Source organism: Eptesicus fuscus, chromosome 6 (genome assembly GCF_027574615.1).
Source record: "Eptesicus fuscus isolate TK198812 chromosome 6, DD_ASM_mEF_20220401, whole genome shotgun sequence".
Taxonomy (NCBI): domain Eukaryota; kingdom Metazoa; phylum Chordata; class Mammalia; order Chiroptera; family Vespertilionidae; genus Eptesicus; species Eptesicus fuscus.
In genome coordinates this window covers 101,578,065-101,600,152 of record NC_072478.1, presented here as the reverse complement: position 1 = coordinate 101,600,152, position 22,088 = coordinate 101,578,065, and the positions used below count along the sequence as shown (strand labels likewise).

The following is a 22,088-nucleotide window of genomic DNA, read 5'->3' as shown; positions in this document are numbered from 1 at the left end:
AGTCTCAGCCATGGGGCCACTGATGCTTTCTCATCAATAAAGTTTTCCTCGAAAAGACCACATTGACTACAGTGTGAAGAACTCAAAGGGGACAAGAAGATGTAGCAATGGCAGCCATGAAAGCCGGTCATGGCCAAGCTGGGTCCGTGGCACTGGTGGTGGAGAGGAGCATTGGATTTGAGAGGCCTTTTGGCCTGGAATGGACAGAACCTGGAGATGCCTGATGTGGAAGGAGGTGATTCTCTGGGAGGAGGAGACTCTCTCTCCCTTCAAGACCCATCAGAATCTCCATGTCTCCATTCCAGCTCTGTCTTCTTCTATTAACCCCACTATTTCCTAAGTGCCAATGCTCAAGTACACAAGAAGTTCTTGCTCCCATTTTATAGGTTTTTTTGTGGTTTATTTTCCAGAATTGAGGAGATTGATCCTAAAGATATCATTGTCATAAACCCACCAAAAATTCTGTGCCATTGTATAGGTTTCTGGAAGTTTCCACATAGGTTATCCAATTACATTCCATGGTCTGGGCAGGGCAGCAATTGGCTTTAAGGTAGCTCATTGGTACTTTTAAAATGTTTGATGCCTGGAGAACGAAATTAATGGGTATTAATAGTATAGAATTGTGTAAAACAGTATGCTGTTTAAGAGCAGGAACTCTGGAAACTACTGCCTGGGTTCAAACCTAGTTCTTCCATTCACAAGTTGTGTGATAATCAGCAAGTTATATATCCTCTCCTGTGCCTCAGTTATCTCATATGTAAAATATGAGCACCTGATGCAGGTTAAGAGCACTACTTAAAGTGCTTAGTGCTCTGCCTGAAATAGGATATTAGCTCAATAAGTGATAGTTTTATCATATATGCTGGTTTTTAACGAAGTGTTGGGTTACTGAGTAAAGGTCAAGAGTCAATCAACCATTTCCAGCCAGGAACCCCACCTCCTCAGGTCCTAGCTATCCTCACACCCGTTCTCCAGGGGACAGGGGTGGGTGGAGTTGGCACTCCCTGTCTTTCTGTGGCCTCTGCACAGGTTTCCTGGAGTCTGTGGGCTCAGAGTGTGGCAGAGAATGGGCACACAGGTGGCCCATTTGCCATTTGGAAAGTGAAGGCAGAGCTTTGTGGCCCTGGCTCTCTGATGACTCAGGTATTCTCTGGAGTCTTCAGTGCTATTGTGGGTGAAGCCATGAAGAATGGGGTGGTTTCTACTATTATTTTTTTTTCCTTTTAGAACAAACTGCTCTGAATTTCTGGAGCTGGCATTATGCCAAGTGTATTTACCTTTATTTAATCACTCAATAGACTCTCTGTGAAAACAAGGGTAATTAGGCCTAAAATATATCACCCAGAGGCTTATTTTAACTACCCGAAATAAAAGCTAGATCCCCAATTCCAACAAAATTACCAGATCATTTCCCTTCTAAGACCTTCTGGCAATGTTTACCTTCCCTGGTGGATTCTCCCAATGTGTTTGTCTGTCCCCAGCACCAGGGAGTCCGGAGGCAGGGGACAGCCTTATCCAGAGCCGCCAGCAGTGAGGAGCCTTGGTCAGGAGGGGTTCCCTGAGACTGCCACCTGCACAAACAAGCCTGGCATGTTTCCTCACACTGCTCCAAGGCCTATGGAACAGCACCACACACACCCCAGGGTTCACGTCCCACCTTGCGATTAGCTGTGTGACTTTGGCCACAATGCTCAGTCTATTCTCCTGAATAATAACAGATGATGACAATTAACCTGTGAGGGCTCAAAGATGTGCTCAATCACATGGTAGGTATTTTCAGTCAAACTTCCTTTTTGTATTTTAACATATTTTGTATTTTGTAAGTTTGCAATCAACGCAGTAATAAACCACAGTGTCAGTTTCATTGGCAGCATGTTCACTTTCTTTGGGCACATAAAGTCAGGGTGCATCTTACATTTGATAAAATATGACCTGTGGTAAATAGAAACCATTCTCTGGCAAAATGTAAACTCTCTGATTGTTTTTCCCCCAGTATCTTCTTCTCTTAAATCACAGCCTTCTTAAAGGAACCAAGACTATGTGAAAGAGAATATGGGTTATAAAAGGCCTTTTGGACTGGACCAGAAAAACACCAGTGGTTTCAGTCTGTACATAATTGTGCAAGTGTCTTGCATACCTCGTGTTTCTCCAATCTTATGCTCATGACAGACATCACTAATCAATTCAGCACTTCTTCCCACTGAGCCAAAATGCAGCCTCTGAATCTTTCTCAATGCAGTACTGTAGGTAGTTAATGCCAATCCACCAGAGTTGGCACATGAAGCAACATCTATTTTCTGTCCCTCACTCAGAAGCTTGGGAGATAGAGAAAGAGAACGGGCATTGGCCAAGTCAAGAAACTTAGTTGCATGAAAAACATCTCAACAATGACAGAGTCCATTGCTCAGAAGTCAAGGCCTAGAGCTGTGAAGTCAGCATAAAGTCACAGAGCCTACCCTCTGCCAAACGAGTGTGGAGACTCTCTATGCTCTCTTACCCAAAATATCCTTCTACCAACCCCTGCTGCCTTTCTCAGCACCAAAGTCAAACTCTTTGCTTACATAAGTAAACAGATTAGATTCTGGCAAAGAGAGGAAGAGAGGGCAGCAGCCATGTAAAAGTCCTTCTGTTTTGCAAAATTTCCTTTTGCTCATTTGTCACCATAAACACCTCATTGTTCAGGCAGGCAATCTACAGAACAAAGCAGGAACGGTTATTTCCAGCAAACGATAATTACAATGTGCTCTGTGCAAGAAGCAATCATCCTAGCCCTATGGTTCCTGTACGTTTAATAGCCAACACCTTTCATAGCAATGTTCCCACTTCCATAAATAAGAAAAAAAAGTCACTATTTAATCCCATAATGACATGAGAGAAACCAGCCGCCCCGTGCCTGATCGAGGCCTCGTTGGGATTTCAGAAGTATCAGACATATCGGGTGTTTGCCATAAATATTGGTTGTTTAATATTCCCAGGCAATGGAAGGTAACCAATAAAAATCATATCTGGAAAATTAAAAGTGACGGTTGGAATGGGGATCTCTCCTCCTTGTCAAATTCCAATTTGAAGTTAAATTGGGGCTTTCAGTGCTAAGACAGGGACCCTTGACCTCTGAGTAATTACTTTCCAACATCATTTTCTTGAATTTGGAGGCGAGAGTTCAATTCTAAGAATTGCTGGGTATGCCCATTTTGTGAACATGAAGCTACATCTTAAGAAAAGCCTGCTTATTTCTTCCTCCTCGATCAGGACATCCCTCCTCCTAGTGAGGTGTGCTTGCTGCCCAGCTGAGTTCCCCTCGCTCAGCACTCTCAGCATTGTAATTACACCAGCAAACTCAAGGGCCATTGAGACTGACTCAGCTTCAGCTCCAAACCTCTGCAAGGTTCCCGGAATCAGCCCAGGGGGTAGGGCAAGTCTAAGCAGGAGGTTCCTTACACTGCCGCCCCCTGCCTGAGAAGTGGGCTGCTCCCCACATTTAGAAAAAGCATTTGTTGAAGGAGGAAAAAAGGGTCTGAACTAAGGGAAAAGCACATAGAAAATCATGAAGGTCTGCTATAGCAGAGTTTGGGAGAGTAGTTCACGCATTCATAAATTGAACACACATTTATTGAATACCTACCGTATGCCAGGCACCCTCCTGGGTATGGAGGATGAGAATGAGTAAAACATGCCCCTGGCCCTCAAGGGAGTCCGCAGAATGTAGGGGGCATGAGTCACAAAAACAGAAAACCACCTTGCAATGGACCAAGTACAATGATCCAATGACTGAGAGTGACAGGGGCTCTGAGAGTCAATGGGAGACCAGTAGGGGAGGGACTAGGGCCAGAGGTGCTGAAAACAGCAGCACTTAGTGGGTGATTAGCAGTGGCAGGTGAGTGGAAGGGTCATAAACTGAGTGAATTTGAGGCACTTGAGAGATTTCCCACTGGAGGAGGTCATGGTTTTCTTGAGGTCACAGACCATAGTTAACTCACTTCTGAGGCTTTGTGCTGAGTACATAAGAAGTTCTCACAAAATACTAAATGGATAAATAAATGAATATTGTATATAAAGAACCACCTATGCAGAGGCTTCTGGCGTATCATATCATTTAATTCTCACAGCAACGCTATAAAAAAAGGTCTATTATTATCCCATTCTATGGATAGAGCCAGGCCTCCAAAGTCTCAGGTATGAGAGAGGAGCCAAGTAGGGCAAGTTTACAGATTAAAGCGACTCAAAAAAAAAAAAAAAAAGAGGCAGAGCACATGGAAACATGCTCAAAATCATTAGTCATCATGGAAATGCAAACTTAAACTACAATGAGACACAACCAGAATGATTATAAATCCACTAGAATTATTATAATCCCAAGGACTGACAATACTAAATGTAGATAATGTCCATATATACATAATGTAGATCATTTAGATAATCTAGAACCCTCAAACATTGCTGGTGGGAATGTAAAATGGTACAGGCACTATGGAAAAGTTTGGCATTTTCTTAGAAAGTTAGACATACACTTCCCACATCCCGCAACAATTCCGCTCCTAGGTTTCTACCCAAGAGAAATTAAAATATTACATACAAATGTTCATACAAAATCTGTGTGTGAGTTCATAGCAGCACTATATACAATAGCTAAAAGTTGGAAGTAATTAAAATGTCTATCAAGTAGTAAATGGGTAAACGAAATGTGGTATTTTCATACAATGTACTGCTATCCAGCAATAAGAAGGAATTAAGTAGTTACACATCCTAAAATATAAATGAACCTCAAAATACTATTCCAAGAAAAAAAAAGTCCAGACACAAAAGACATATGTGAAATTTCCAGAAAAGGCAAATCAAAAGAGCTAGGCAGTAGATAAATGGTTGCTTAGGGCTGGGGGTGGGGACTAGGCGTGGACAGGAAGTGACTGCAAATGGAACTTTGGGGGATGGAGGCAGTGTTCTAAACTGAATTATGGTGATGACTGCACAACTGCATATATTTACTAAGACCAATTATTCAATTTCCAAGTCTGTAAATTATACTTCAATGAAACTTTTCTAAAAAAAAAAAAAAAAGGAAGAGAGAGCTGTATGATTTAGAAGAAGGGGCGGAGGATGTCCCAATGGGTTGGTGAGATATTTGGGGCAGCTTCATAAGAGAACACGTTTGTGCTGGACCTGGAAGACTAGGAAGGGTTTCAACAGAGAGAAACGGCACATAAAGGCATTCCAGACAAAGAAAGCAGCATGAAAGCGAGTGTGCCAGGCATGTCTGGGCAGTATCCAGACAGCCAATTTGGATGGAGAAAAAGAAATGAAAATGAAAAATTTGGTTGCTGCCAGATGACAGAAGTGGAGACAGGGCAGACTAATGCATTTATGACTTAATTTGGTTGACAGTGGGGAGCCACTGAACATTCTAGAGTAGGGCAGTGTCCTGGCAAAGCTGAACGGGGCAGCAGTGAGAAGTGTGTGCAGGAAGGGCGAGTGACCAGGGCAGAGCATCCGATGAAAAGCTCAGAAAACTGGCTGTAGGAAATGAGGGCCAATCGGTGGCCACCTGCCTGTGTCGTTAATGCAAAGAGACAGAGAAACGCATTGTACCTGATAGAAATAACAGACCCCATTATTTGGTGCCTTCTATGATCCAGGCATTGTTTTCTGTTTTCTTTTTTAAAAACCTGAGGATATTTTTCCATTGAGATTTAGAGAGAGTGGATGAGAGAAGGAAGACAGAGAGAAATATCGATGTGAGAGAAACACATCAATTGGTTGCCTCCCGCATGCCCCCAACCAGGGCCCGGGCTGGGGAGGAGCCTGCAACCGAGGTACGTGCCCCTGACCAGAATTGAACCCAGGACCCTTTGGTCCGCAGTCTGACGCTCTATCCGCTGAGACAATGATCCAGGGCTAGGATCCAGGAACTGTTTTAAAGAATCACTTGTGAAGGAGAGAGAGTATGAAGAGCCTGTGATATATGAAATAAACTAAGTGGGTTGATGATCACCTTTAGGTCTGGCTCCAAAGAAAAGGAATAAAGATTAGAGGACTCATAAGATGCTTATCTAAGGTGTGCTATGGAAACCACAGATATGGAAGCTTGTAGCTGAATAAGAAATGGTGATACTGCTAAGGTGAAAGGATGGTAAGTCAGACAAATGTCAGAGACTAAGTCATGTGGCTCTCTGCCCTAGGAAGGCAGGGGTGCCTGGCGCTGCTGGCCCTTTCTCTGATGTCCCCACGCCCTGAAATGTGCATTAATATATACTAAGTACACATGCTTTGACATGAGTGGACAGAATGGAAGGGTATGAAGAAGATTGTTACACTCTATTGCTTCTAGGGAACAAGTCCTTGCCCATCTAATCCTATATAATAAAGAGCTAATATGCTAACGACCTTCCAGACGAAGCCAGTGGAGCTGCAAGGGCCGAGCCCCTTGCATGAATTTTGTGCATCGGGCCTCTAGTGTTAGAATAACACTCAGCACCTAATGGTTTGTGTCCATGAAGCAAGACCATAGTCTATCCACGGTCAGCATCCACTTTTAATTATCTGTCAACACTTAAGTATCAGGACATTTCACATAAAGTTTCTAGATTTTCAGCTTCTCTTGAGATGTTGGCAGTTCTGGAAACTATAGGACCCAATCCCACATGGTGTCATCAGAGCTGAGTAAGACTTGTCCTCTTTAAACATTAAGGTCCCTGCCTGGAACGCTCCTTCATTCACTCAATCATTCAACAAGTATTTATTGCGAACCCATTACATGCCAGGCACTGCTGCAGGGTCTGGAGATATGAATGTACAAATCAGACAAAGTTACTTACATTCCTAGAGCTCATATTCTCACCAGGAGAGCCTGACAATGACCAAATAAATAAAGGTATATATATACAGGGTTTTTTTTCAGGTGATAAGTACTAAGCAACTTAAAGGAGAGTAAGGTGTAGAGATTGAAAGAGGATAGAGAGAGGTGGCAGTTCCTATAGACAGAGCAGTCAGCAGGGAAGCCTCTCTGAGTAGGTGACACTGAGACAAAATCTGATTAACATGATGTAACCAGCCCTCAAACTTGAGCTACAGATGGGCCAAGCCAAGGAAATGGCAAATGGAATAATGCTTTATATGTGGGAGGAACACGGAAAGGAATGAGCGAGGGGGAGAGGGCATTTCAGGCCCCAGCGATGGTTTAAATGTTCCTCTGAGTGAGATGGGAAAGCACTGGTGAGTGTGAGCAAGAGAGTGACATATTTATATTCGTAATTGGTCCCTGTAAGCATTAGTTTTTGGCCCTTGGCTTAGAGCATGGTGGGCAAAGGTTAAAGGGTTGGAGATGGGCTCTGTGTCTGGAGAGAAAGAACAATCAGACTATGAGGTAGGAATCTCCTGATCTATGGAACATAGTGTTTGTGCAGAAGAATAACCCAAAACTTGTCAGTGACCTTGAATTAACCAACTCTAAGGGAAGAGTTAACACACAAGGAAGCCACTTAGAAAACCAAGCTCACGGGACCCGGAGCCTGGGCCCTGCTTGACTCTAGGCCAGAAGTAAAGTTCCTGGTGAATGTGAGCGTGGGGCGCTCTGCTCGGCCTGCTCACGATGAGCTTCTCTCACTTCTCCCTCTTCACCAGTGACATTCCCTCCCCACTGCCACACTCAACTCGGTAGACAAGTCCCAAGTCTTGTTTTACTTCTGCAAATTGATTTAACTCACATGTTCTCCCAGCTCAGATAGGAAAAAAAATCACCTGACCCTTGCACTCCAAAACAAAGCAGTGGTCGGCGCTTGGTGTTCAACATGATCTGGTCTTCCAGAAAATCCATTCCCTGGCCATGAATAGTGGGAAACGTTTGACAAGAGGAAGGATCTACTCACAATCAGGGGGTGATCTCGCCCCATCGTGATGACCATCCGGTTCACTGTGCGAAGCAACTGGACCATGATCTCTTGGATGTGGTGGTAGGTGAAGGCCTGTAACACAGTCAGAGACATCTGTGTGACAACCGGGATATTGTCTGCACACCTCTTCCAAAGAATATGCAACAGCGGTCAGACATGGTGATCATCAAGATCACCACCAGCAGCGGCACTAGCACCATCATCACCATCATCATCATCATCATCATCATCATCATCATCATCATCATCATCACTGTTATCTCCATCACCGTCACCACCAGGCACTGGACACCAGGAATTCCACTAACCATCTTAAATATAAGTTAGTAATTAAGAGCTTAAGATCTGGAATCAGAAACTTTTGATTTAGAATACTAACTGGGTCAAGAATTCTTGTGCTACATGGGCTGAGTTACTTCTCAGCACCTTGGTTTCTTCACCTGTGTGACAGTCGGGATCTAACCTGGGATAAGGACAGAATGTGATGCAGGGGAGTGGTTATACAGGTGATGAAGAAGTTGAGACACAAACAAGATAACCTGGAGATCAGCAACAGCAGGGCGCCACTATCCCCCTGGGCCAGAAGGACACATAGAGGAGCCAGTGGTGCAGGAGCCCGGGACTGGGGTTATGTGATGGAAACTATAAGCATGGGGTACTTGTGCAGTAGAAGCTGGATGGTCTACTTTAGGGGAATCATGGTGAGCCAGGTTGTGACATTTATGGGGTTCTGCCCACTTTAAATATAGGTCTCTGAGCCTCCTTGTCAATACTTTTTGAGCATTTGCTGTGGTAGGCAAGGGTTTTATGCATTTTGCGCATTCTAAGCTCCTGCACAGCGTATCATCCATGCATACCTGGGAGGGTGGTCATTGCCAAGTGGTGAGGCCCTGAGATTTTAAATTCAGCATCTCTGGGTCTGGACACAACTCTGCACTTGCACCATGTGACCTTGCTTATCACTTATTTCTCTGTGCCTCAACTCTCTCATCTACAAAATGTAGACGGGTTTCCCATCCGTCTTTCAAGGTTGAGGTGAACATGACAATAGCATGTGCAATTCTGGAAAAATGAGCACGCCTCATTCCACGGCAGTAGAATCTGTGGGTTCAAGATAGAGCCTGGGCATCAGTAATTCATAAATTCTATGCAGCGCATTCTGATGGCTGAGAACCACCACGACACGACACACTGTGGCGCTCCGGAGACAGACTGGGGTTTGGAAGCAACCTGTGTCTCCAGGACCTTGGCAGAGCCTGACAGAAGAAAGGGCTAAATAAATGGTGGCTGAAAGGTGGATGGCCCCTCATACTTCTTCATAAGCACCTTATGAAATGTAGCTGCTTTCCATTTAAGTGTGGTTTGTCTCTTAATATAACCCATGAAAGGAAAATAGATTTATAGTAAGAAAAAGAACAAAGATGTGCTTATTAAAAACCCTCCTTCCTTCCCAACAGGCTTTCAATGACTCCAAAGATGAGTGGCCCAGAGATTCCTCTCTCTCTCTCTCTCTCTCTCTCTCTCTCTCTCTCTCTCTCTCTCTCTCTCTCTCTCTCTCTCTCTCACACACACACACACACCCTCATTCCTTCTGCACTAATCCCCACTCTCCAGCCCCAGGGAGCTTCCCAGTAGAACTGCTGCCATCAGAGCTTCCACCCAAGCATGTATTTTACGGAAACAAGTGCTCATGATCCATCAGACGCCAGTGTCTTGTTGGATTTGAACCATGTCCCCATCCAGCCCTTTCCTTGTATCACGGTTTCCTCCTGACGCTCAGGGGTAAGGGAGAGGACATCTACCTTTAATTCAGGCTGCAGGTGAGACTCTCTCGTGACTTCCTTCTATCCTTTATGAACTCAAGCCTCTTTTCTGACTTTCAATCTCCAATATTTTATGTGATATAAATGTAATGAATGCTCATGGTAAAAAAAATGTTTAACATGTTTTGAATGCTTACTAAATACCTGGCACTCTACTAAATAAGACCTCATTTCACAACAAGATGGGCAATATTATGATCTTCATTGTTTAGATGAGAAGACTGGAGCCCAGAGAGGTTAAGTAACTTGTCCAGGGCCACCCAGCTAAAAAGCCAAAGGAAAAAGATTCAAACCCAGCAGTCTGGCTGCAGAGCCTGCTCCTTGCCCGCACTCACCCAGGTGTACGGAACAGGAACATAGATCTCTGGTTGCTACGTTGGGGCCTCATCAGCCTCTTTGCATCTGTGAGGATGGATAGCCCCCACCCTCCATCTTGAAGTATTATTGCCTCAGTAACTTCTGATCTTGTCTTTCCCTTTCAGAAAATCTTTGGTGCTAGGTATTCATTACTCCCTTGTCTTCTCTGCATTCCTTTGCAATTTCATCAATCTGAGCCCACTGCCAATTCATATAATGGTTTCCATTTGATGCCCTCCCCCCACCCCCATACCAGGATTACATCTCTCTCTTCCTTTACCAATAGAGATAATAAAACCCCTTTCTCTTGCTTCTTTTAAGTAGCTGTTCATGCAAAGAGCAGCAATTAGACTTCTCAGGAAGTTTGGTATTCAAAAGTGGAAAACCGTCCAATTTATTTCCTTTCACTTTAGGTCCCAATAGGAGAGGCGGTGCGGCAGAGTGTTCTGGGATCTGATGGACTTGACTTTGAATCTCAATACTGCTAATTTGAGCTGGTGACCTAGGGCAAATTACTTTTCTTCCCTGAATTTCAGTTTCTGTATTTATAAAAGGTGGCAAACAATAGAAGCCCGAAGTGCTGGTTTGAGGAATAAATAAAGGAATGCAGGTAAAGCCCTCGCTGCCCAGGGTGGACACATAGTAGGCCCTCAGTAAGTGGCGGCTGCAACTCCTATCCCCCTCGGTCTGCACTGCATTCCGGCCAAGCTTGCAGATTCCCAGCACGCAGCAGCAAGTGCAGTAAAAGGCAATGCATAATCTAAACTCTGGATAATATCGAGATGTCGCCCAAAGAATGTATAGTGTATATGCAAATGGAAAACTTTCAAGATGATAAACCTGTGCTAAGCAGTAAAAATGCAGCCACAAATCACCCACTGTTAATTGCTCTGCTGCCAGGCAAGTGGAGGAATCTCTTCGGAAGTGTCTTCCGGGCTCGAACTAAACGGTGACTTGTAATTGAAATGACAAAGTCAGTCTTCCCATTATGGCCCTGGCAAAGAATCAATCCATCCAACCTAAACACACTGCAAATTGTAGCGGATTTTTTTCTTTTAATAATTATAGGCTGTGTGTGATATCTGGAAGGAACTTGGGGTCCTTGCTTTAATCTTACCCATAAGCCCAATACATAACATAGTAAAAAGAGGGATGACATAAGTCAGTCAGGAAAAGCTAAGAACCATATGATTTCACTCCTCTGTGAGATATAAAACTGAAACTCACAGACACAGACAACAGTAAGGTGGTTACCAGGGGGAAGGGATCAGGCAAATTGGAGGAGAAAGGGGGGAGGTATTTTTTTTAAAGGAAGGAAGGAAGGAAGGAAGGAAGGAAGGAAGGAAGGAAGGAAAGGAAGGAGGGAGTGAGGAAGGGAGGCAGGGAGGGAGGGAGGGAGGGAGGGAGGGAGAAAAGAAGAGAGGGAGGAAACTGAAAGAAGGGTGGGTAGGTGGCTGGGGGGACAAACCCTGTCTTCTTGGCTCACCCTGGGCCCTATGCCAGCCTTCGGACTTTGTAGAATGCACTTCAAAATTATTAATTTCCCACAGTATTTCTAGAATAGTAATAGAGCATACCATATATGAGATGATTTTAGGAAATAATATACAGACACAGCATTTCACAACATTGAGTCAAATTCTGTAAAAGATGTCCCCTATTTTCATTTTTCTTTCAACCCTTTTGATGATACCAAGTAGAAAGGAAACCCTTTGGTGTTAATATGTCTTTAACACCTGCCTGTTCATGCAAAACAACCAGGGGAGGCCTCGGATCAGAGCTGACAGACAACAGCATCTTCTTAGAACCTAATAACATTGTTGCATTGTGTCTATATATAGCAAGTGTTCAGGAAAAGACCCAAAACCTGAAAATAAAGCAAAATAAGGATTTTGTAAATTTTTAATAGGGTGTTTCTGAGAAGCCCAACTCGGGGAGTCCTCTTACTCTCTTGGAAAATGTAGTTCTATTTCAGCATCCACAGCTGAGTAGAAAGCAGAAATATTAGAGCTCCGTAAAGCCAGAGGCTCACTTGCAGAACAGTGATAAAGTGTGATATTTTCTGGTTTGCTAAAGGTTATAGCTCTGTAGGTCTGTAAAAATTTTACGTGTCTTATATTTAAGCCCAACTCAATATAAACATCTCCTCTCCCCAAATTCAAGAATCCTAAACACTTTTGAACTAGCTATTTCTTTGGTCAGCTTTCCCCCCAGTTTAATAAATAAAACTTTGAAATGTGCTTACTATCTAACTACATAAGATGATATTCTTAATCATTTGAAAATTCCACTTTTACACAAGTGATGCTGACTACTTAATGGTGGTAATGTTATTTTTTTTTAATCAAAGTTACAAATGTGTATAGTTTAGAAACACTGTCTGATGTTCATCATTAAAAAAACAAAAAAGAACAAAACATACCCAGCCTGGCTAGTGTGGCTCAATGGTTGAGCATCGACCTATGAACCCAGGAGGTCACGGTTCGATTCCAAGCCAGGGCACATGCCTGGGTTGTGGGCTCCATCCCCAGTGTGGGGCATGCAGAAGGCAGCAGATGAATGATTCTCTCTCATCATTGATGTTTCTATCTCTCTCTCCCTCACCCTTTCTTTATAAAATCAATAAAAATATTTAAAATAAAAACACCAGTTCCTCACGTCCCCCTACCAGAGGATGCTCTTCATTTCTTTTAGCATATGCAGTTGTTACTTTAGTGCTTATAGTCATGTGGCCTGAGTAGACCTTGTGGTCCGGGAGCTTCTCTGCAGGGTGATCTGGTTGGGATGGTTAGTTGGAGCGACTCAAATACCCACGTATATACCAGGCTTTCTTCTGGGGCCGCTTGGATTCGGCAGACAAGACTCCTCTGATCTCTTGCCTGAAGGCTGAGAGCCTGGCTGCCAGCATCGGGAGCTGAGGGGGAGGAAAGTGCCCGAGGCCTCGGCTTCTAAGATGCACGCTTTGATTAAAACCTTGTTTGGAGTAGGGTATTGCTGCCCTCCACTGCGCCTAATGTGGCCTAGTCCCGACGCCCTGTGCTGTATCCTCTTTGTAGAATAACCTCCCCCCCCCCCCCGCCACCTTCCCATGACTCAGCTGCCCGGACAGGCTGCTTCTTACCACACTTGCCAGTGATCCTCCCTGTTTGCGCTCCTCTCCCTCACCCCCACCTCCAGGGGCCCTGCTACCACCATTTCCTGTAACTTGGGGGGAATCTTTGCTGTAGATTAGATGAGACGTCAGCTTTCCCCGCTGCTGGCTTATGAATCACTCTACCCAGGTCTGCTAAATCAGTCAGTATTTTTCCATATGGTATCTGCCTTCCTTTTACAAAACTCCCTTTACTTTTTCTTTTTAGTAGATTTTCCAGAGAGAGCAAAATATGTGACTCTGTTTCATCTATTATCTTTACAGGAATTCCTACCCTAAATGTTCATGGTTAAATGTTTATAAGTGAGCTCACTGAATAGAAATGTTAACAGTACATGGGCTAATGTTCAGTGACAGAAAGGTGACTGTGTTATGCCGATGCCGGATTTTGAAAAGAGTTCTAGTGTAACCCTTACTTTACAGAAAGCCACACATCAGCTTTGAGAAGGGGCTGGCCTGGGTCACATGACCAGTGACAGGTGCTGCCATCGGAGCTAGCATGAAAAACCAGCTCGGCTGGGCAGTGCCTGGCCGACTGCTCCCGCACCTAGCACAGGGCAACCTTGGTCCGTGTGTTCATGCCAAGGACAGCCCCAGCTACTCTGCCTACTTTGTCTTTAGGCCTTTTTAGTACCAAGATGAAGATCACAAGGTCACGGCTACCGAGTTAAACCCAAAGACCTTTTCTTTCTAACAACAGAGACACAAGTCTGGCCGTGGAAACGGCTGCTGCCCAGAGCTGCCACTGTCTTTCTCGGCTCTGTGCTCCTATGGAAGGGGTCCTTTCAACTTCCTTTTCCTTTAGAAGGCACCAGAAACACTCCCCTACAAAGAAAATAACCTAACTTTCAAAGGATAGTAACATCATCCTCTAAAGCACAGTCACCTTCTCTCCTTCTCACAAGTTCTAGGTTTAAGGCTGTTTTCTTCCCTCCTGTGTGACTGGCTTCTTTCCGGAAAGACTTGATTAATTGCAGGACAGTTCATTGGGTAGAGGAGGCAACAGAGGCGGCGGGGACTCAGAGAGGCAGAGGGCGAGGTCAGTGGAGCTGAGCAGTGGCTTTGCTGTGCCCCACCACCTCCCCATCTCCTACCCTCCAGGCAGCTCCCCACTTCCCAGGCAGGACGTGGGTGAGCCCTCATGTGGCCATGAGTGTCTGAACCCCAAGGGGTTCACCTTCTCCAGGAGGGAGAGTTTGCGTCAGTGGTAGGAGAAGACAAAAACAGGAAGAAAAGGTGGGCTTCTCATTCTGACACTGCTGTTACCTGACAATCTCGAGGTGATACTATATGCTAAGAACTATGCATATAGACCTGACAACTGTAATCTCACTTAATAAAAAAAACAAAAAACATTGAAGCCCCAGAAGTGAAATATGAGCATCAGAGAGAGGATGAGTAACTTGCCCAGGAATTATCCACTCACGGGTGGCCAAGCCTGAATTCAAGCTCCGTTCTGTCTAATCCCATGCTCTTTCCATGACACAGAGTGGGGGGAGGTGCCAAGAAGAGTCAGTGCTTTCGGCTCTCCACGGCCTCTGTTGCAACATTTCTCAGTGTTATGAAAATAGAGTGTCTCCTCGCGCAGACTACGGAGCCAACACTAACCATGCTCCTTCCCTAGGTTAACCAGACTTACCTCCCCGAACCTCAGTTTCTTCCCCTCTAAACTGGGCATAATGGCACCCACAATATCAGAATTGTTTTGAGAATCTGTAGCTAGTTCTGACACTGACCGCTAATATTTTCTGAGCTTTTACTCCATGTTAAGTACACTTCTAAGCACTTGGCATATATTAACTTAAGGAATTCTGCAAGCACCTATGAAATGAGGGAAATCCTTCCATTATCCCAGATTTGCAGCTGGGAAAACGGAGGCTGTGGTTGGGATCATGCACCAGGTATGAGCACTGATCCTAGTTTCGGCCCAGGGAGACCTGTCTGACCCCCAGGTCCAGGCTTACAGCCGTCCCTGCCTCCGTGTTTTAGGACCACGGAGATGAATGCATGTGGCAGGACTTTGAGATGATAAATCTTTCTGCAAATTTGCCCAAAGTAAACAGCGAGGCAAACGTTTGTGTGCACAGCTGTTGATAGCATATTGTTTTATTTATAATATCGAAATGCAGCAAGCAAGATAAATGTCCCCCAATCAGGGATCCCATTATATAAATGACAGCTTATCCGCTCAATGGAATAGGAAAAGGCAGATATTCTTGATCTGAAAAGATATCCTTAATATATCCAGTAAAAAGAGACCACAGGCTACCACGTGTAATATAATCCCATTTATGTTTTTGAAAAAATATTTTCCTATGTCCAAAAATCTGGAAAAATGCATGGCAAGACATTAACAATGGTCCCTCTGAGCAGGGGGAAGAAGCAGAGATGTGAGGTTCAAGGGATAACTTTATTTGCTATGGTTTGTTGGAAATTTTCACAATAATCACTTATGATAATTAAGAGAATAGACCTGTTTCCCAATGGGAAAAAGATGAGTCAGTCAATATACCTAAGGAACCACACTCACAGGGATTGGATGGATGCATTCCAGGGACTGTGGTGGTGCCCTGCAGGCAGCCCTGGAGGGGGGGTGTCTGCCCCATGCTGGGCGGCCACAGGACCCTTGGTGCTCATGGATAAAGTGCTGTTGTCAACTGAGAGAAGCATTACAAAGTAACATGGTTTAACACCTTTTTAAAAGGCAGAACTATGAAATATCGTATTCCATTTATCAAATGCTTTTAAGTTCCATTTGCAGGTGGGGGAAAAAAAATCTACTTAAAGCAACCAGGAAAAAAAACACATAACAAAACTATTGCCTCCAACAAAAAATATCCAATTGTGCTTAGAGACAAATGTTTCTTTTATTCAGATCCTATTAAGTTGCTTGTGGGGCTTTTAGTAAAATACACTGGAACCTCCAACCTGCAGCCAAGAGCAGAAAAAATGAAACCAAGGTCTGTCAGTCTAACATCTTACTACAGAGGAATGGAGACTGGCTGGGGCCGCTTAGGAGATGTGCCTCAGAGGTGTCTACTTTTGTTCTTCAAGGCAGGAGGGATCTGTGGGACTGTGTAAGGAGAAATGGATAAACAACACAGCTAACATTTGCTGGATTCTCCGTATGTGCCGGCAATGGGCTGTGTGCCTTGTATTTATTATCTCAGTGCATCTTGGGAAAACCCAGGGGATGAGTGTTATTCCATTTTAAGGTGTAAAATAAGATCCATTGTAATTATTATTACCATTTGATATTTTAAGCACTTAATAGATGACAGATGCTATGCTAAATGCTTTACATGCACCATCTCATTTAATTCCCAGAATAATCGTATCCATCTGCTACACTGCTGCTCCCCATGCTACAAAGCAGGAAATTCTGACATTTACTAGTATGTACCTTGTCCAGAGTCACAGAGCCATAGGTGATGGAGCTGGGTTTGGATCCATGTCTTCTTGGGTTCAGGGCTCATGCACTGTGGACACAGCTATTTACAGCCGTTTGTATTGTTTGTAATATCCAAATGTTCCAAGCAAGATAAATGTCCAAATGTCCCAGCAGCAATGAGCTCCCTCAGGGTTTCCACTGTAGAAACAGGGCTCTGTGAACTATTTGTAGTATTTCAAGAAGCTTAACAGAAATGATAGCCTCCGCTCCAGTGTTACCACATTGGCTAATTGCAATGTCAAGATCTCTTGTTTGAATGAAAACAAGATAGGCAGGCATTCTGTTGAACTCTGCTGGTCAGGAAATTATAAATGCTACTTATATATTACTAGAGGACCAGTGCACAAAATTCATGCAAGGGGCTTGGCCCTCGCAGCCCCGGCTTCGTCCAGAAGGTGGTCCAGAAGGACGTCCGGAAGGTTGTTCAGCTATCCGGAATAATTAGCATATTATGCTTTTATTATTATAGATTAATTTTTAATTATGTAAAAAAATTACTTAACGTTTAATATATGCTGCTTGCTTGGGAAACAATATATTTTAAAGCATGAATCCATAGGCCTATAAGAAATGGTGGTGAAAACTCCCTATTGGTAAAAACCTTTGCTACCATTTATCCCTCCCTGCCCAACTTCCCAATGACCTTCTTCCACCCTCCATTACTGCCCTCCTCTCTCACCCCTGTTCCACTGGTGGGCTATTTTCTCCTCTGTTTCCTCCTACTTTATGCCTCTACTTCATCACCAGCCTTCAACCCCAGTCCCGGGATGGCTTCAGCCACAGGCACAGAAGGTGCTGCTAAGGACCAGTATGATACTCTGCCACCCCAAATTATTTCCCAAAATATACCTCCAAGTGTTTATTGATATTTAAACTTCCATGGATAGAATGTCATTCTTCAACTCAGGTTAATTCCCTAGAGATGCTGAGAGGAGGGGATGGAATCAGAATGGAGAATCTGGAAACTTCTAGGCATAGACTTCTCAACGGTACTGGCAACAGAGCTTGACCCCACACTAATGCTAAGGGCTTGTTAGACAGGGGAAGAGAGGAATAAAAAGATATACAACCTTCTACACTCCTTACCACAGTGAAAATACCCCTAGTCACTCCAGAGAAAAAAACAGAGATCTGCAGCTCATTGGATGATAACTGACCTAGAATCCTCAGCAGGGTCTCCCCATTATTTTATTTATTTATTTATTTTGTAAAAGGACTCTTTCCCCACAGATTCCTTCTGAGCCAGCCAGGCACAAATCTAAGTTCAGAGACAGGTCTCATGAACATCCCGGGATCCTGGGTCTCAGCCAGAATTCAGAGCCTGCTCTCCCTGATAAGCCTGCTTAGACAAAAATTATGCCCAAAACTTTAGAAATATTACCACCAACAGGAGGCTTTAAGATATCACCCTCAAAGCTCTTTCCAGTTGCTGGGAAGAGGTGAAGAAAGTAGGCCAATCTTAATCACAAGAGAGTTGGCCAGAAAAGAGCAATAAATCTGAGGGATGAATGTGAATCCTCTGATCTACGTGTGCAGTTACACAGCCTCAATGTTGTTTCTCAGTTCAGGACGGATATAACTAAACCCTCCCCAGAAACCCATCTCTATGAAGAGCAAGCAATGGAGGTGCGTGCCCCTCTCCACGTGCTGACAAAATCACTGCCTCCTAGAACAAGAGCATTTCTTCTCATCTTGCAAAGTATGATCTCTTCTTTCTCAATCTCTCTTTCTCCCTCTCTCTCTGTCCCCCCATCAACCCCCACACTGTGAGTCTCTACTTTAATGCTGATAAAGCATGTGTGATTTTCTCCACCCTTCCCTAATTGTAATGATGATTTCAACCAATGTTTACTAAAGTCCTATCATATGTCTAATATTGATATCATCCTCACCTCACTCTTTTTGGAAAGTAGATGACAAGAACATGGCCAGCTTATTTCCCGGTCTCCATAGTACACGCAGAGCCCCCACTCTGAAGCCCAGGCACTGGTCCTTCCCTAATCAGCTGCAAGCAGGACGGTCTTCCCTCTGAATGTTCAGCCCCTTTATGTTCTCAGCCAGGGAGAACCCACCTAATTGGTTAGTGTAACCAGTTCACCCTGAGCCACATCTATGTGTGTAAGCCTAGCCACACACTGAGTTTCCTTCCGGTAAGAGCACAGCATCTAAAAGAAGTCTTCTGCTCCCCGTGTTCCTAGTGGGGGTCAATCTAGAGACCTGGGAAGGTACCTGAACAGCTGGTTGCTGCTCCTTTCCCAACCCCTGCCCTACCAACAATGAAATGATCAGGCTAGTGTTCATTATAAATCAATATCTCTAGAAACATTCTCTCAGGATCTGCTCCAGTGGTTCATGACCATGGCTGCATCTTTGGATTACCTTGGGACTTTCTACATGCAGCAATGGTGCCTGGGGGAGGACCACGCAGTACAGAAAGGGCCACACAGTGTTCTCCCAGAGAGCTGAGGATGCTCAGAAAAGACACAAAGAACCCAACTGGGGGGAATCTGGGAAGATGTCCTGAGAAAGGCACTGTCAGAAGTAACTGGGAGGAATGTGTACCTGCTGTGTCCTTTGCTATAATAAAGAGGGCTTTCTAATAAGATGCTTTTCTCTAACAAGACTGCAGGCTAATAACACCCAACTCAGCCTTATATGTTCTTCCTACCAAGCTCTTTCCCTCGGCCTGTGTCAGTCTGGCCCTGCTCACATTGAGTCTTGGGTTCCCATCTGCTCCCTAGATTTCTGATTATAATCTTCTCCCAGTCACGATGTCTTCATGAAGCAGAACCCATTGCCTCTTGGACTGTAGTCAGCTCGCTGAGGGAGTTCAGTCCTTTGGGTCTGGTAAGGTCTTGTTTCTCCCAGGACCTAACCCAGCCAGTCTTGGTCAGCTCATCCTTCCCACAGAAAGCAACCAGGATGCCTTTGAAAGCAGGTAGTTACCTGTGTCTGAGATGCCCCTTTCCCCAGTCACTGCCAATCTCCTACTCACCAGTCAAAAAATCCAGTTCAGTCATCACCTTTGAGAACCCTTTCCTGACTCATCACTCAAAATCCCCACCTCACCTTAGGCAGGACTGGTGCTTCTTTGTTTTGAGGCTTCACACAATTTTATTCATATTTCTTGGAAGTAGGGGACCACATCTTTCAATGTTTAATGTCCAAAGGGTAGCATCTGCTTGACACAGAGTAAGTACTAAGCACATGAACAAATATGGGAAATGAATGTGTTCATGGGTAGATGGATAGATAGACATATGAAAGTAAGGATGGATGAGTAGGTGGATGGATGGATGAATAGACAGATGGATTAAAAGATGGATGGATGGATGGATGGATGGATGGATGGATGGATGGATGGTTAGACAGACAGATGAAAGGATAGATGAATGGGTGAATGATATTGCCTAAATTAACTTTATATATTATCAATACAGAGTCTGATATGAAATAAAAAATGTGCTAAATTATCTATTCTCAAAAAGCAAAGATGCTGGTGATATATGTACCATCACCTTCTCTTCTTTTACCCTACAACTAAGAAGACAAAGTATTGTCACTTATCTTCCAGAATATGGTTCAAGCAGATAAATAATTAATCCCCTGGGGGTGGTTATTTGAGAAGATTACAACTACTCCTCTCCAACCTTCCCTGAGTCATGGCATTCCTTGCCCCCAGATATGAAAGCGTCCCTCTGTTCCCTAAAGACTGGCTCTATTTGTAGAAAAACAATTCTCCACTTTCCACAGAGGTGGCTTCCAGGTTTTGCTCCTTGGATTTCTAGTTCCTGTCCATGAGGTTCTTTGAGGCATATCTGTCCTTTATTACCTACTACAGTCATAGTGATGTTTGGGGAGGGGCATAAAATAAAATACTAGCTTTGCATTCATTTTTATATTTCTGATCCCATACAAAAATGCATAGTATAAATTACAATGTCTAAAAAAATCAACTATCTCTCAGATTATACCTCTAAATTATGCAGAGCATTCTTTAAAAACATTCATTATTTATTGCACAAACATTACCAAAAATAAAGATGAGATAATATACCCATCAGTCCAACCCTGCAACACATCTGACTTCTCATTCATTTATTATTCCTTCAAGTCCTTATATGTGCAAAAGACAATTTGTGTCCTGTTCTTTCCAGTTAAGATGGCATAAGCATTTTGGGCAAAACTCTGTTTTTATATATCCTTTGAGGATGGGTAGGAGAAAGGTTTAGATTTAGACAGATTGAATTTTGCCTCGGCCACTAATGTGCTCCATAGCTAAACCTATTTATTTAAACTCCTATAAGCCTCAGTTTGTTCTTAGGCAACCTGAGCATGATAACAATTTGCTCCCTGGATTATGGCAAAAATTAATGGACTTCTGTATATAAGGTGCTTTACACAGTGATTGACTTATAGCAGGTGTTCATTAATGTGTGACTCACAAATAACAGTAATATTTCTTAAACCTGGATCTGTTTTGAATTAGACTATAAAGTGTGCATGAATAATTAAGATAAAACACAAAACTGAATTCAATTTGGGCTCCACCCCTAGAACATTGAGAGGTTATAGTCACTCACCTGAAGTGAGTGATACTTAGGTAAAAAAAAAAAAAAACACTTGAAAATAAGAGAAAGCCAGCATCACTCTTTCACGGATATGTCTGAGTCACCTGCCTCAGATCACACAGACTGTCAGGACTAGAGCTGAAAATAGAAGTTCTCTAAAGCTGCGAAAAGGCTCTCAGACCAAATATCACCTTCTCTGTCACCACCACCTCAGCCAATACAGCGTGAAAAGCAGATATCACTAATAAATCAATACTTATGGGATTACATTGGGGCAAGAAGAAAGGGAAGAGGAAACATATATTAAGTATCAATATGATAGTCATGATGAACAAAATATTATGCAGAGGTAAGCTGAAGCTCAGAGAGGCCATGTCACTTCCCCAAGATCACACAGCTCATTAGAGGCGAAGGTGGAATTTGAACCCATGTCTGTGGGCCTCCAAAGTTCATAATCTTTCAATTTAACTCAATGAAAGTCAACAGATACTTTTTGTGCCAGATACTGTGTTAGGATATGGCAGTGAACAAGAGAGATGTAGTCCTCACACTCATGGGACTTATTGTCTAGATAAGGGAACCGATAGTCTGAAGGTGAGCAAAGTGTGATGATTGTCAGGTAAGGTGAAGGACCTACAATGTTCAGAAACTATTCATGAAAAGAGGACAGGTAACCGTGAGCCTCTGCTCTCTGTCCCATGGTTCCTTTGCACTCTGGGTTAAACATGCTCACTCAGACTGACCACCGTCGTTGTGTGGCATTATTTCTGCAGGAAAATGTGTGTTGAATTCTAAATTTGGGAGCACAACAATATATGCATTGTATATGATGTTTAATGCAACAGCAACAGA

General features: G+C 43.6%; 1 protein-coding gene across 1 annotated transcript in view; it reads right to left on the bottom strand.

Moving 5' to 3' along the window:
- DOCK2 (dedicator of cytokinesis 2) overlaps positions 1-22,088 on the bottom strand; it is a 373,603-nt gene that overhangs the window by 197,343 nt on the left and 154,172 nt on the right. Inside the window, exon 27 of the mRNA XM_008147631.3 lies at positions 7,860-7,955. Coding sequence (XP_008145853.1) covers positions 7,860-7,955 — 96 coding nt within the window. The remainder of the gene's footprint in view (positions 1-7,859; positions 7,956-22,088) is intronic.